Below are 16226 nucleotides of genomic sequence, written 5' to 3' on the forward strand. Positions count from 1 at the left end.
TGATTGTTCCAAGAAATTTATATTTAATAACTAGCATAGTCAGGTTAAGAAAAAAAAAGGAAGTAACTATTATGTCATTCAAACTTAATGTTTACTTGTTAACAAAAGCCCTTGCAAAACACAGGAAACCTGAGGACCTGGACTTTACCTGCTTTACAATCAAGGCTTTCTCTTGCTCTTCTTTTTCTTGCTTCTCTTTCAACAACAGCTCCTCCTTAGCCTTCTGTTTGGCCTCTATCTCTGCCTTTCTTTTCTCTTCCTCTTCCTGCTGCTTCTTTGCCTCTTCTTGCTTACGAGCTGCTGCTTCTTGGCGCAGTCTCTCCTCCTCTGCCTTTCTTTTCAACTCCTCTCTCTCCAGCCTTTTGAGAACATAAGCGTTGTTAGAAGACAAAGGCAAATCACCTAAGAATCTTGTGCAGATAGTGGTGGATAATGCTAACAAATAACGTGAATCAGACTTCGTCCATATGCCTACAAAGATATTAACCAGGCTTGACTTTAAATCTGTACTAGACAAGAACAATTCATTGATTTGTAAGCCTACTACTGGGAAGACACAGATACTCCCTTGTCACTTTGTAAATCACCATGATGACACAGGAGGCCAAACCCTAACATTTGTATTTTATGGCAATTCCTAAGAAATATTCAAAACCAACTAAAGCTAAAAAAAAAAATAGTGAGGTGGGGATTGTTGTAATGGTCACAAATGTGTCAGTCAGCAACTGAAGAGCAATGACCACAAGCTCAAACAGTTTACTTTGGCTTCTAATTGAGGTATGTATGACTTTGGAAGCAGCTGACTGAAGAAAACATTCAACCAAAATTCAGTATCTGATACAGAAGTTAAAGCATCTACTTTCCACTGATTTTGGCATTCTTTAAAAAATCTACTTTTGTATTTAGTATTTGTATTTTGTATTTAGAAGTAGTATTTCGGTATTTTCATCCACAGATGACTGGTTCCTGACATAATGCTAAAGAGCTCTAAGTAGCAAGGGAAAACTGCTAAAGGTAAAGTCTAAAGCTTGTTTTTGCATTTTTTTGTGCTGGTATTGGAGCTCAGACTTAGGGTCATGATCTCACTCAGCTTTCCTCCTAACAACTGTCACTCTACCACCTGAATCATACCTCCAGCTCAGATTTTTGCTGGTTAATTGGAGATGAAGTCTCAGACTTTTCTGCCCAGGTTGGCTCAAATCTCAGCCTCCTCAGTAGATTCCTATTACATTTCTAATATTCTTGCTTCTGACAAGTCATCCCTTTCTTCAGCTAGTCATTGGCAACGTAAGACCCAAATCACATTTTAACTGTGCTACTCACTGTGTGCACCTGGAAATTCGTTTAACATTTATTATGCTCATAGGAATGGCCCTACTATGGGAATGTCCCTACTATGCCTCATGGCATTCTTCTGAGACATAAATGAAATACTGAATGGCAATGTTTGGCCCTGGAACACTCAAATTATCAGTTTTACAATTTAAAATGAATCCTCCCTCCAAGCCCAATGACCTTTGGAGTGCATCTATAAATTGGTATTTTTTAAAAAAGTAATTACCTTCATTTAAAAGATAAGACTTAGTCCGACGGTGGTTTACGCCTGTAATCCCTAGTTACTCAGGAAGCTGAGATCTGAGGACTGCAGTTCAAAACTGGGCAGGAAAGTTCCTGAGACTCTGATCTCCAATTAACCATCAAAAAGCCAGACGGGGTAAGGAGGGACATTGTCCAAGAAAAAAAGAAATGTGCTCATTATCTGACTTAGGAAATGGTAATCCCTTTGTATAACATGTAAAAATAAAAGTAACATTTTTTTTTAAGCCAGAAGTGGATCTGTGGCTCAAGTGGTAAAGCACTAGCCTTAAGTACAAAAGCTCAGGGACAGTCCGCAGGCCTTGTGCTCAAGCCCAAGCACTGGCATTTAAAAAAGAGGGGGGGGGCTGGGAAGGTGGCTCGGTGGTAGAGCACTAGCTTTGAGCTGAAGATCTGAGGGACAGCGCCCAGGCCCAGAGTTCAGGCTCCACGACCGGACCCCCCCCCCCAAAAAAAAGAGGGCTGGGAATGTGGCTTAGTGGTAGAACGTTTGCCTAGCATGTATGAAGCCCTAGGTTCTATTCCTCAGTACCACATAAACATAAAAAGCCAGAAGTGGTGCTCTGGCTCAAAGGGTAGAGTGCTAGCCTTGAGCAAAAGAAGTTTAGGGACAGTGCCCAGACTGAGTTCAAGCCCCAGTACTGGCAAAAAAAAAAAAAAAAAAAGATAAAGCCAGGCATAGGTGGCTCATGGCTGTAATCCCAGCTACTCAGGAGGAAGAGATTTGAGGATCATGGTTCAAAGCCAGCCAAGGCAGAAAATTCCATGAGACTCTTATCTCCCATTAACTACCCCAAGAAGCCAGAAATGACACTGTGGCTCAAAGTGGTAGAGCACTGTCTTTGAGCAAAGCAAGCACAGGGACGTGAGCACCCAGATCCTGAGTTCAAGCCCCAGGACTGGCATGAACAAAAAAAAGACTTAAAAAGAACATCTTTCTATTCTAATAGTTACCTTCCCAGATCAGACAGGCTAGGTCTCACCAAAGAAATATTTTAAAAGGTGAAAAAAAAAATGCTTAAAGGGGTTAGCCCAAGACTATACCAGTAAATACCATACTCTACCAGCAGAGGCTGCACTTCCTAAAAGCATGGTAAAGCAACTGGAATAAACAACTGAAATAAAGAGAAGAGCATTATGGGGTTTAGTCAGAAAGACACTTCTGTTCTAAGTATGTTCAGCACAAATTTTCAAAACTGGATTGCTACGATTTATCCAACGGTTAATCAGAATGCTGCTTCTTTTCTTAATCCCTTTTTAAAGAATCAATGTGATCATCCTAGAAAAGTTAAAACAAAGGAAAAGGCATATGAGTTAATCATGTACAAGGTACTTTCACAAAACACCTGCTATCTTCATCTATATTGCTCTTCAGGATCTGAAAATCTACTATTCTCTTTTTACCATTGGGATTACAAGGTGTTCATGTACACACACACACACATACACACACACACACACACACACACACACACAACACACACACATTATACATATAGCCATCTAACATCACTGTGGTTCTCATCTTTAATCCCTTTGTCATCTAAAACATAAATACTCCCTTATAGGTCCATCCACCCATTCGTCATTTCCAGATGCCTCCACAGAAATCTTATCTTCTTATGAACAAAAATTCCCTCCTCATAACCTTACTTTGTTTCCCCCAAATAGGTAGAGTGGCACTGAAAGGAAAATGGCTTCCTTTCCAAGTATGAGCATTCTTTCTTTCCCTGCTTAAGTAACCAGACACAGCATTTTTACAGGTTGCCCCCAGACAATCACCTCTGACATTGTGAACTCCCTCCAGAGCTCACCAAACCACTGGGAGCGTCTATCTCCCTCACATCCTTGTTGCCATTTCCTCCAAACCCACCTCTCCTTCCCTAATCAAGTTGAAAGAACCAGAAAACCAGGTGTCATTGTCATCATTCAGCATTTAACAGATGAATCATTTGTCCCTGCCATTGGTGAGAATCTTAATATAATGGCCCCATCTCTCAATCGCTTAAGTATGCCCCAACCCCATTTGTTGTACCCAGTCATACCTTGCTCATACCACTGACACGTGCTCAGCCTTGAATTGTTTGATCTTGTAGATGAGGAGGTCAGCTTCTCTGTTTTCTATTCCTATGCACTTAAATTATCCATTACAGAGAAGACTGGGTCTAAGATCTGAGAGATTTTGCTTCTTGTTTTTTGTTTTGCTGGTCCTGGGGCTTGAACTTAGGGCCTGGGCTCTGTCCCTGAGCCTCTTTGTGCCAAGGCTATTGCTCTACCACTTGAGCCACAGCACCACTCCCGGCTTTTTCTGAGTAATTTATTTGAGATGAGTCTCTTGGGCTTTCCTGCCAGGGCTGGCTTTGAACATTGATCCCCTAAACAGCTAGGATTACAGGCATGTGCCATCAGCACCTGGCTTAAGATTTTGCTTCTTTATATAAGGTATTACTGCTGAAAATTTGTCCTGCTTCTTCTTTTGTCTAAGAGGAAAAGAACTATAAATAGCATGATTTGTGCTATGGATTCTACAACTTTATGTTCTTGATAGTCCCTTTTCCTTCCAGTGCCAGTTTGACCCTTCTGTATGCAACTTTCCAAGGACTGCAAAAATCATCCAAGGTCTTGGTCATCCTAAACCATTCTTCCTAGTCCTCTCCTATTTGCCTTCCACTGTGACCACAGAATGCTCCCTTATATTCAGGGCCTCCAACCTCTCAAACTTTTTTTCAGGTTACTTCAGACCTCTATTCCTCTTCTTAGTCACTTCCCTCCAAAACATTTCTGTCTCTGAAACTCCAAGACTGGTAGTCTTTTCTCACCCTCAGTATGTCTCACAGGTACCAACTACATTGAACCTCCCTCCTTCTCTACAATGTGGACCATGTGAGACTATGCCAGACTATGCCGTTTCAATTCTTTGCCGCCTCCACTGCCATTCCTGCTCTGCTGTTTGTTCCACATAGGAGAGTCCCTGCCTGCCCCCTAGAGGCTGAGCCAGTGAGAGCTCAGGTCTGAGCAGCCCTGGGGACCTCTGTCTGCAGGTCCAGGCCTGGGATCCTCATTTGAACACTTGAGTTTCAGCCTGGCTATGGGCCTTGCTTACTGGAGCTGCCTTACTTGATTATTCTTGGACATGGGCCACTAGCAGCGATTTCAGCTTCTTAATGGGACTTTATGTGATACATTTTGGAACCCCAGCAAGATCGCTTAAGAGTGGAGCTAGTGTCTAAGGTTACTTGCACCAATCCCACTGTACATCTTGGCCTTCCCCAAGCCTAGGGGCTGGGCCTGTTCCTTGTGTCTCTGAGAGAACTCTGATATTACTGCTAGTTGAGACTAAAGCAGCTTTTGTTCTTCTTCATGGGGTGCAGGTATCTGGACTCCTAGTTAACCGTTCTATGGAGGAAGTCTTCCCACCTCTTATTAGGACAGTGTTTCCGTCACTGTTGGTGACAATAATTGGGCTCTCCACAGTTCAACTCAAGTATCTTTATTGTTCTCTATATTCTCTCAACTGGCAATGACATTTCTGTGGTTTTAACTGTTTTAACTAATAGCTCTAAGCCAAACAACAACAACAACAAACAAAGAAAAGGATGTGAGGATGATCTTATTCCAAGAGGTGTCCAGCTGTTTCCAGCCCCAGGCTGTCTGGTACTTTCCTTTCTCAAAGCGTCACATTCTGGCAAAAGAGAGGAAAACTGTTTTTGGGTTAAGTGTATTACTGGTCTTAATAGTTACCTAGGTCTCAGGCTTCAATTCCATTTCCAGTCACCTATGTATTCTGTAGGCACCTTTGTTTATCTCAGGTCAAATGTCTAATTTTTATCCTTTAAAACGAATTCCTGATTCCTATCTTTCCATTATCTGTTAACACCATTCTGTTATGCCATTCTCTTTCAAACCTCACCATTCACTTTTTTTTGAGTTACTTTAGTCTGCATACTCTCTTTGCCTTGTTTGCCTTCATCACACAATTTTAGCCCTGGTGTCAACTTAACCTATTACTGTGACCGTTGCTTAGGTGAGCCTCCTCCTCTTTTTCTTCCTTTCTTGTACATTCACTGAGTACGAGGCACCTGTCATCCAAGGGCACACCCCAGGCTTTTAAGGTGTTAACTAGGGGAGAGCTTCCTGTAGACAAATGAGTCTGTGTTAGTCAGCTGAGAGCAGCACAGGTCCAGAGTATTGTCTGCAATTCAGAGCTTGATAAAGGATTACATGTTTGGAAAGAAGGAGTATGGGCTGAGTCCACGTAGGGGCACAGAAAAAGCAAAGCTTTAGCAGTGTGACATGATATTGGAAATGTCAGGCTGACTGGAGCCTAGGGAGAGAAGGTAGAGAAGCAGGGAGAGGCCAGTTCTCGGCAGGCCTTCAAGGCCTACTGATATGTCTGAGTGGATTCTGTGGGCAAGGGAGCCATTAACTTGTTAAAAAAAAAAATAGGAGCGGTAGAGCGCTAGCCTTGAGCTGAAGAGCTGAGGGACAGCGCCCAGCCCAGAGTTCAGGCCCCACGACTGGACCTCCAAAAAAATAAATAAATAAAATAAAAAATAGTCGTGGCATCCAGGCACTGGTAGTTCATGCCTGCAAACCTAATTACTCAGAATGCTGAGATCTGAAGATCACAGTTTGAAGGCAGTCCAGGAGGACACATCTGAGAGACAATTATCTCCAATTAACCAGCAAAAGGCCAGAAGTAGAGGTATGGCTCGAGTGGTAGAGCACCAGCTTTGAGCAAAAAAGCTAAGGGACAGAACCAAGGCCCTGAGTTAAAGCCCCAACTAGCACCAAAGGAGAAATAAGAATAAGAGCAGAACAATCATACTATTTTAAGAAAATTCACAGCTAGGTGGCTGTGAACTTGTGGGAAGGGAGATGATAGCACAGTTTGGTTTAACACACTTAAGGTTTAAAATGAAAATGTTGTATAAAGCCAGCTTAGGCCGACAAATTCGTGACTCTTGGGAAGACAAATTCATGTCCAATTAACCAGCAAAAAAGTTGTAAGTGGAGGTGTAGCTCAAGTGGTAGACTGCCAGCCTTGAGCAAAAAAAAAAAGCCTCGTAAAGAACATAATAAGGCCCTGAGTTAGTCTCAGTACACACACACACACACACACACACACACACACACACACACGCACGCACGCACACACGCACGCACGCGCACACACACACACACACAATGTAGTTCAAGTGGTACAGAGCCAACCTAGCAAGTAGAAGGCCTTGATTTTAAACCCTCAGTCTACCAAAAGAGAGAGAAAGAGAGACAGAGATAGACAGAGAGAAATGTTATCCCTAAATCTTTAGAGGGCAGAGAAATGTGGAAGTGAGGTGAGGACGATGGCAATGACCAGTGAGCAGCACTGTTCAGGAACAGCTTGCCAGGTGAGAAGCTGGTCAAAGCTAGGAGTCCAGGCAATATTTAAAGGTTTTGACAAATATGATTTAGAAAAAGAAAGCAGAGGGTTGGGAGGTTGGCTCAGTGGTAGAGCGCCTGCCTCACATGCATGACGCTCTGAGTTCGATTCTTTAGCACCACATAAGCAAAAAAAAGCTGGAAGTGGTGCTGTGGCTCAACTGGTAGAGTGCTAGCCTTGAGCTGAAGAGCTGAGGGACAGCGCCCAGGCCCAGAGTTCAGGCCCCACAACCAACAAAGAAAAACAAAAAAACTTGACATGGTTAAGTGAACTAACATTCAATTAGGAGTCCAGCAACCAGGTAGAACAGTGGATGTGAGGTTTGAAGAATAAGAGTTGAAAAAATAAATAGAATCAGCTATTTCAGGACCTGGGCTATACGGGGAATGCAAGAAAGGGTGGTAGCTAGAAGGTAAAAAATTCCCTTTCCTAAGCACAAAGCAGTTACTTACCTGCTTCCAGCATGTGACATATTTCCAGGACCTGTAATTACCAGGGCTGGTCTTTTGAGGTTCTGTAATTCAGCAACTCCTGTGTAACCTTCCCCTCAAACAACTGACAGCCCACCAAAACCAGCTTGAACACACATTCAACAAAACCTGTCAATACTGACCAAAAGACTAAAGTTGAGAAAATAACCAAAGAAGTTTAGAATTTAAAAAAGGATCAGCCAAGCCTTCCCTGTTTGGAATAAGTAGATCAGTGAATTTGTATACAGATGGCATAGACTTGCCAAGGTCACTAAAGATAAAAAATACTGTTTTCAATTCAGTACTGGCTGCGAAGAGCTACGGCAGTGCTCATTTCCTGTCCTGCTCATTGTCTAAATGGTACCAGATTGTACTCTGTGGTTATCTTAAGAGCATTCTTGATCAATTTAGTGATTTAAATCAACTTTTATCAATTTTGTGATAAAACAGGCTAGGTTCTTTATCTTTCAGTCCCTCTTGGAATTAGAAAAGGGCCTGGAATGGCGGTGCATAGCTATCATCCTAGCACTGGAGAGACCCAGGCAGAAGGATTAGGAGGTGGAAGCCAGCCTGGGTCTGCTTGGGCTACATCCTGAGAGCCTGTCTCATAAAAACAAGTAAGAACAACAAAACATTCCTGAAGACTGCAAAAGGCAGTAGTGGCGGTACTGTAATGAAGTGCTCAGGTACTATCACCCCACAGTGGTGGTTTTCCAATATGGCACAATTAGAAGTCTCTAAGGTATTCACACCTGAATAGGAACATATGGTATTTATTAGATGGTGCTTGTGGAAGGGGAAATATTTTAAGAAACCAAGCTAGAGAAGGCGAGTCTTAATCTCACTTAGATAAGAAAATGGAGGGGAACAAGCTCACAGACAAAGAACCAGAGGGAATGGGGAAGTGTCTTAATCTATGTTACTCTTCTCCTTTATTTTAATGTTTGAGTGAAGATAATTCTGGAGGGAAAAGTTTGGAAAGCAGAATCAACCTCTCTATAATCCCGACCTCTAGCTTCTCCTGGAGACTCATTCTATAAACAAAGCTTAAGCTCTCCTGACAGCTCTCTAGGCATGCCTGGTCTGAAATGCCAAGTGGAGAAAGGGGAGCTGCCTCTTACATTGAGATTCAGGAGCTATGAGTTCCCAGGTCCTCCAAAAAGAGCAAAGTCCTATTGTTGCTAGTCACCCCCAATAGAAACAGAAGACATAGTCCATGTGGCTCCAGGCTTCTATACCTCTGGTGAGGTTTTGGCAGGCCAGAAGTCTTTGCAACACAGCCTTTAATAACACAACTCACACCAAAGCTATGGATGCCACATACCTCTCTTGTTGTTCCTTCTCCAATCGCTCTTGCTCCTCCTGTTCCTTCTGCAGCCGAGCCTGACGTCTCTTTTCAGCCAGGATCTTTGCAGCCTCTCCCGCATCAGTGGTGCCTGCTGTAGGCTTCCCCGAGACTGTCACACAAGACATGGTAAAAGGAAAAGATCAAGGGAAATTAATGATTCTATTCACTTGGCAGCTGCCATGTCAACACAAAAATCTAGTCTAGAGGTTGGGAAGGTGGCCTAGTTAGTGGTAGAGTGCTTGCCTAGCATGCATGAAGCCCTGGGTTGGATTCCTGAGTACCACATACACAGAAAAAGCCAGAAGTGGCTCTGTGGCTCAAGTAGTAGAGTGCTAGCCTTGAGCAAAAGAAGCTCAAGGACAGTGCATAGGCCCTGAGTTCAAGCCTCAGGACTGGCAAAAAAAAATTTAGTCTAAGCTGGGCGCTGGTGGCTCACACCTGTAATCCTAGCTACTCAGGAGGATGAGATCTGAGGATCACGGTTCAAAGCCAGCCCGGGCAGGAAAGTCCGTGAGACTCTTATCTCCAATTAACCATCAGAAAACTGGAAATGGTGCTGTGGCTTATGTGGTAGAGCGCTACCCTTGAGCTGAAGGACAATGCCCAGGCCCCATGACTACCACCCCCCCCCCCTCAAAAAAAAAATCTAGTCTAGTGTGGTGATGGGAAACATTGCTAGGGCAGCATTACAACTAGCCACTGAGCAGAAGTTGGGAAGGACTGCCTGGGACCGTGGGGGGCATCATTTCCCAGCGGAAGATAGTGAACAGCTGAGGACAGTACAAAGCCACATGCAAGTCCCACTGTGTCCACCATCTGGGGGAACTCCCTGCAGCATGGGAGCTTCAAGGGACTAAAAGAAGACCTTCTCCTGGGGGAAGCGGTGATGGTAACTGACAGCCAGTCTTACTCAGCACTGTGGTGAGCTTCCACAACTGTGAGCAGGGCCAGCTCCTAGGGTCCTCTGGGACACTGAAGGAAAGGATTAAGGGGCAATGACTAAGTCTGAGAAGGCAGTAGAAGGAATGAAGCTGTCCCAGGAGAAATCCTGTTTCTCTTCCTCAAATGGAACACTGATCAGCTCAGAGGGCGAATCATCTCAGCAAAGTCAGGGCTTAGTGGCAGCATTGACAAAAGAAGGTGTACCTGCACTGCTCTCAGCCTTCCCTCCTGCAGTAGCATGCTTCTCTGTGCCACGCTTGTCGGCCACATGCTTCTCGGTGGCACGCTTGTCTGCCATGTGCTTCTCAGTGGCACTCTTATCCATCACATGCTTTTCAATGGCAGGTTTGTCAGCCACATGCTTCTTGGTGGCATCTGTGTCAGCTACATGCTTTTCAGTGGCATCCCTGTCGGTCAGGTGTTTCTCAGTGGCATCCTTGTCAGCCACGTGCTTTTCAGTGACATCCCTTTCAGCCACATGTTTCTCAGTGGCATCCTTGTTGGCCACTTGGTTCTCAGTGGCATTCTTGTCAGCCACGTGCTTCTCAGTGGCATTCTTGTCATCCAGATGCTTCTCAGTGGCACTCTTGTCGACCACATGCTTCTCAGTGGCATCCCTGTCAAGCGCATGCTTCTCAGTGGCATCCTTGTCAATCTTGGGCTTCTCAGTGGCCTCCTTGTCAGCCACATGCTTCTCAGTGGCCTCTTTGTTGGCCACTTGTTTCTCAGTGGCATGCTTGTCATCCAGGGGCTTCTCAGTGGCACCCTTGTCAGCAACATGTTTTTCGATGGCACCCTTGTTGGCCACATGCTTCTTGGTGGCACCCTTGTCAGCCACGGGCTTCTTGGTGGCACCCTTGTTGGCCACATACTTCTCTGGAGTTTCCTCTCTGTACATGCCACTGGCCAACTGGATAGAGGTACCTTCCCTTTCCTTGTTGCTCTTCTCTTTATCTGCTTTCTTCTTGAGTGTTTCTTGGCTAGGAACAGGGGAGTAGCGATATTTCACAGGAGACCCTGCGTACGGTGGCTTCACTGTCTTTGGAGACTGCGGATATGCTTTTGAAGTTGTCCTAGAAAACCAAAAAACAAGGCATAAGCTTGATCACAAAGCTGTTTTTCTAAGACACCTGGTTCCAGGAGGTTGACCAATTTCACCCTTCCAAAGGAACAAATGCAAGGCTTAGCACACACAATCAGAAGTCTCTAAGGTATTTGCCCCTGAATAGGAAAATATGGTTGGTTATCTATTAGCTGGCCCTTGTGGAAGGAGAAATATGCTAAGAAACCAAGCTGGTTGGGCTGGGAAGGTGGCTCAGTGGCAGAGTGCTTGCCTTGCATGCCTGAGGCCCTGGGTTCGATTCCTCAGCACCACATAAGCAAAATGAAAAAAGTCGGAAGTGACACTGTGGCTCAAGTGGTAGAGCACTAGCCTTGAGCTGAAGAGCTGAGGGACAGCGCCCAGGCCCAGAGTTCAGGCCCCACGATCGGACCCCCCCCCCCCAAAAAAAAGAAACCAAGCTGGTGATATCATGTCCTAAGCTCACTTATATGTGTTGACAACATAAAGATTTTGATATGGTTTGTCTCTCAAAGGTTCTTGTGCTAGAAGACTGGTCCCCCATGGTAATGTAATGGTATTGAGAAGGGATGGTATTGAGAAAGAAGTGAGGCCCAGTTGGAGGTGACTGGGCCATAGGGACACTACTCTTCAGGATGTCTTTCTGGCGAAAATGAGTTCCTTCTCTGAGATTGGATTAGGTCTCTTAGGAATGAGTTACATCTTTTGGGATTAGATAACTGACTCTGAAAATGAGCTATTAATAATGCGGTTAACCTCTCCTGCCTTATTCTTATACATATGTTCTTTCATTTGTTTTTTGGTTTTTTTTGGGTCCAGTTGTGGGGCCTGAACTCTGGGCCTGGGCGCTGTCCTTCAGCTCTTCAGCTCAAGGCTAGCGCTCTACCACTTGAGCCACAGCGCCACTTCCGGCTTTTTTTTTCTGCTTATGTGGTGCTGAGGAATCGAACCCAGGGCCTCATGCATGCAAGGCAAGCGCTCTACCACGGAGCTACCTTCCCAGCCCCTGTTCTTTCATTTGTATAACTTGTTTTTGGTGGTATTGGGGTTTGAACTTAACACCTCATGCCTATTAGGCAGGTGCTCTATCACTTGAGCTACAACCCCAGGCACACATGCTCTTGCCCATGCACCCATTTTTTTTTTTTCACTTTTCCGTCATGAGACAATGCAGCAGGAGTCCCTCGCCAAAAGCTAGGCAGATGCTGGCATTATGCCTTTGAATTTTCCTACCTCCAAAACTTGGAACCTAAGCTTCTTTTTCTTTATAAAGTAACTCCCTCAGGAATTTTGTTATTGTAATGAAGAATAGACTAGGCAGATGGAGTGTTAGGTATTTTCTCCTCTTTTTAGATGAAAACTAGGGTTTGATCTGGCTTCAGCATATAGAGAAGTTGGCTCCTTTTTAAACAACATAAAACTAAACTGTGTGTGTTACAATATTTTAGTTGTTAAAAACAAGCACAACACAGGTTCTATTGTTATGGTTACTTTACAGATGAGGAAACTCAGCTTAGAGAGGTTAAGTGGATCCTATGGTTAACTAAGCAATGGAGCTAGGGTTTGAGCCCACATCTACCTGATTACTTCTTACAACTCTGTGCTGTTCCTTCTATTACAATGGTGGCTAAGTCTGAGCTTGGTGTTAACAGTACTTCATGTTGTTGTTGTCTTTTTAATACTAGTATCAAGAAAACACTCAAGGGCTGGGAAGGTGGCTCAGTGGTAGAGCGCATGCCTTGCATGCCAGAGGCCCTGGGTTCGATTCCTCAGCACCACATAAGCAAAAAGCAAAAAAAAAAAAAAAAAAAAAAAAAAGAAAACACTCAAAGCCCGGTACCTATGGCTCATACCTATAATCCTAGCTATTCAGGAGGCTGAGATCTAAGGACCCTAGTTCAAAGCCAGCTTGAGAGAAAAGTCCCCCATGAGACTCTTATCTCCAATTAACCACTCAAAAACTGGAAGTGGAGCTGTGGTGCTAGCCTTGAGCCAAAAAAAGCTCAGGGACAGTGCCCAGGCGCTGAGTTCAAGCCCCACGACAGACCCAAAAAAAGAGAAAAAAAGAAAGCACTCAACAGCTATAGATACAGGTGGTATTTTGATAGATGACAAAATACAAACCCAAATGATTCTCATAGGAAAGAATGAACCTAAATGAGGAGGCTCAACTATAACAGGAGGAGCCATGCCATTGCATGCTCTCTCATATCGATAGGCCTCCACTTAGCAGGTCCCCAAGGGACTGAAACCTATGTTTCAGTTCAAAGAATATATACATACATATGGCAGAAGACCTGCCTTTCATGTCATCTGTGGATGCAAGTTTGTTTGTTTATGTATTTTGCCAGTCCTGGGGCTTAAACTCAGGGCCTGGGCACTGTTGCTGAGCTGCTTTTGCTCAAGGATAGCACTCTACCATTTGAGCCACGGCACCATTTTGGGCTTTTTCTGTGTATGTGGCACTGAGGAATCCAACTCAGGGCTTCATGCATGCTAGGCAAGCACTCCACCACTAGGCCGTATTCCTAGCCCTGTAAGTACATTTAAATGAGCAAATCCTATGCTGCATCTGCTACCTACACAAGCTAACAAGCTAACAGTGACCTGCAGATGTGAGCTCTGCTCCCAGCAATAAACTTACCACCCACTTTGCCCTAATCACCACATGAGAAAGACTGTGTCTAATATCTTTCCAAGATCAAAACACATTGCCTGCTCTCCAGAACACCATGTGGACATTATGCTTGCTGTGTGCACCTTTGGTCCAATGACAGAGTGTGGACAGAGGATGGATTTGGGATTTAGTGAGAAATGTCATAGAAAAGACTGATAATTTTCAGTAGATCAGATGTGGACAGAATATTTTCCCCTCCCATAAGTACTCCTGACTCATTAAGGAGCCATTTTAGGCACTGCAGGGAACCACCAGCAAAAGCAATCTGTTTTTCTCCCTTACTCACACCCCACTCCCCAAGGAACAAGGAATGAGTTCTCTTAATGAGATTGGGCAGAGATGTCTGCTATGCGCAGCTCTGCTTGTGTTGCTATAATTTCACTGCAGTGAGCCCATACTCTGGGCTACTCTAAGCAGTGCTGAAAAAGGTGAGCTCTGCCCCAGAGGGGCGGCCATGCCCTGGGGTTCTCTATCTGTGAATGAGTGCATGGATGGGGAGCTTGCCTGCACATATTACTCCCACCATGAGGCTGGAATGGGAGGAATGGGTAGGCATCCTGAACTGGCTCAGCCACAATCTAATTTTTTTTTGGGTCCAGTCATGGGGCCTGAACTCTGGGCTGGGTGCTGTCCCTCAGCTCTTCAGCTCAAGGCTAGCGCTCTACCACTTAAGCCATAGCACCACTTCCGGCTTTTTTATTTTCTGCTTATGTGGTGCTGAGGAATCGAACCCAGGGCCTCATGCATGCAAGGCAAGCACTCTACCACTGAGCCACCTTCCCAGCCCCACAATCTGAACCCAGGGCCTCATGCATGCAAGGCAAGCACTCTACCACTGAGCCACCTTCCCAGCCCCACAATCTAAATTCTAACAGGACTCCTCTATCTATTTAACAGAAGGCCAAGGAGTGTAACGAATACACACTCAGTGTGGCAGAATCCTGATGGTTCTTTCAGATTCTTTGAAGTAGATAGAACGGGTGAAACAAGATAGCACTTTGAAGGAAAAAAGGCCAACTGCCCTGGGCAGGGGATGTTTTTTGTTTTGTTTGAAATAAGTTTTTTATTGTAAAAATACTGGACAGAGGGGTTACAGTTACATGAGCCAGGGGATGTTTTGACAGCCCTAAGTTGGCACAGCTCTGAACAATCTTGCTTTAACTTGCTTTTCAAAATGGTCATGTGGAGGCTCATTTCACACCACAGACCACAGTTCTATTCTAAGTAAAACTGGGCCAACTACCCAAAAGCACACATTTAAAAATAACTCCTACCTGAAAAGTAAGGATGGAGAATTTAGGATAAAACTTAAGAAGTGGATTTATTTTCACTTACCCTAGCCCCCACTGACTGATAAACAAATAAGTTAGAACACACACACACACACACACACACACACACACACTCACGTGCGTGCACGCAACTTCACATTAGAGAAGTGTCAAGTCCGATTTTTCTAACAGTGAGTAAACAGAATATAGAATACAATTTTTTTTTTTTTGCCAGTCATGGGGCCTGAACTCTGGGCCTGGGTGCTGTCCCTCAGCACTTCAGCTCAAGGCTAGCATTCTACCACTGGATCCACAGCACTACTTCCAGCTTTTTCTGCTTATGTGGTACTGAGGAATCTAATCCAGGGCCTCATGCATGCAAGGCAAGCACTCTACCACTGAGCCACCTTCCCAGCCCCATAGAATACAATCTTTAAAATTCCCAATTTCCTGTTCATCTAGCCTTGTCATTTGCTTATATGAATGTAGCATCCTGCCAGTTGCCCTACAAACACAGCTTGTTTTTCGATGGCTTTTGGAGACAGCATTGACTGTACAGCATAGGCTGGTCTCAAACTCATTATCTTCCTGCAGCAGCCTTCCAACCACACCCAGCTGAGACCTTTATTCAATCATGGTCTATTTTATTGCCATGACAACCCTGTGAGGTAGGTAGGAAATTGTTGTTAACCATAGTTTGGATAAAAAGACTAAAGACGGGAGGCATGGCTCAATTGGTAAGAGTACAAGGGCAAGACTCCTTGAGTTCAATCTCCAGTACTGCTAGCTAGCTAACATACATAGATACTTAGATAGCTAGGCAGACAGATACCAACTCATAAGAGCTTAAATAACTTTTTCCAAAGATGCAAATAGATGAGAATATGCCTACTGGCACTCAAGCCATTTGTTAATCATCTGGGTTTTTTTTTTTTTTAGCTCTTCTACTTTATTTTTTAAGACCAATAAAAAATAGAACAAGGAAACACTAAAAATATATAGTATAAAATGTAACACGGGTGATAGGAGGTCTTCCTGGACCACCAGGGAGAATTATATAACCTTTTCAAGTTCTAAGACTGGCAGAATATATAAACAAATACCTCTGTAAGTAGAGTGGCAAGAATAATTCTCCAGAGAGCGTTGTCACACTTCAGAACGTGAATTGACTACAAAGCTGAGCCACAAAGCACTGCTTCCCCCACCCCACCACATCCTGGAATCTAATTTTGTTTTCTCCAAAGCTATTGCACTGCAAGTATGGCGAACGCAGCCTATCCACTGGCTAGGAGAAAGGAGTCTGTGGCTTCATCAGCACAGCTTGGCCAATAATCTGATGTTCATTCCTTCCCAGAGAGAAAAAGGACAGTTTTATGCTAGAAAACCCTATGGATACACAACTCCAGTCCAGTGGGC

The 16226-nt window shown here is 44.3% G+C and overlaps 1 protein-coding gene across 4 annotated transcripts in view; it reads right to left on the bottom strand.

Annotated features, from left to right (window-relative positions):
- The window catches only part of Map7d2 (MAP7 domain containing 2), a 94424-nt gene that overhangs the window by 12926 nt on the left and 65272 nt on the right, over window positions 1-16226 (bottom strand). For 2 of the 4 annotated variants that reach the window (XM_042670517.1, XM_042670516.1), the window contains exons 9-11: window positions 9986-10854; window positions 8816-8948; window positions 149-359 (exon numbers count right to left, since the gene is read on the bottom strand). In XM_042670517.1, the coding sequence (XP_042526451.1) occupies window positions 149-359; window positions 8816-8948; window positions 9986-10854 (1213 nt within the window). Of the gene's footprint in view, window positions 1-148; window positions 360-5101; window positions 5298-8815; window positions 8949-9985; window positions 10855-16226 lie in introns of those variants that run through there. The other 2 variants (XM_042670520.1, XM_042670518.1) reach the window with 2 other exon arrangements.

This window comes from Dipodomys spectabilis, unplaced genomic scaffold (genome assembly GCF_019054845.1).
Source record: "Dipodomys spectabilis isolate Male_0828 unplaced genomic scaffold, ASM1905484v1 ptg000564l, whole genome shotgun sequence".
NCBI lineage: Eukaryota > Metazoa > Chordata > Mammalia > Rodentia > Heteromyidae > Dipodomys > Dipodomys spectabilis.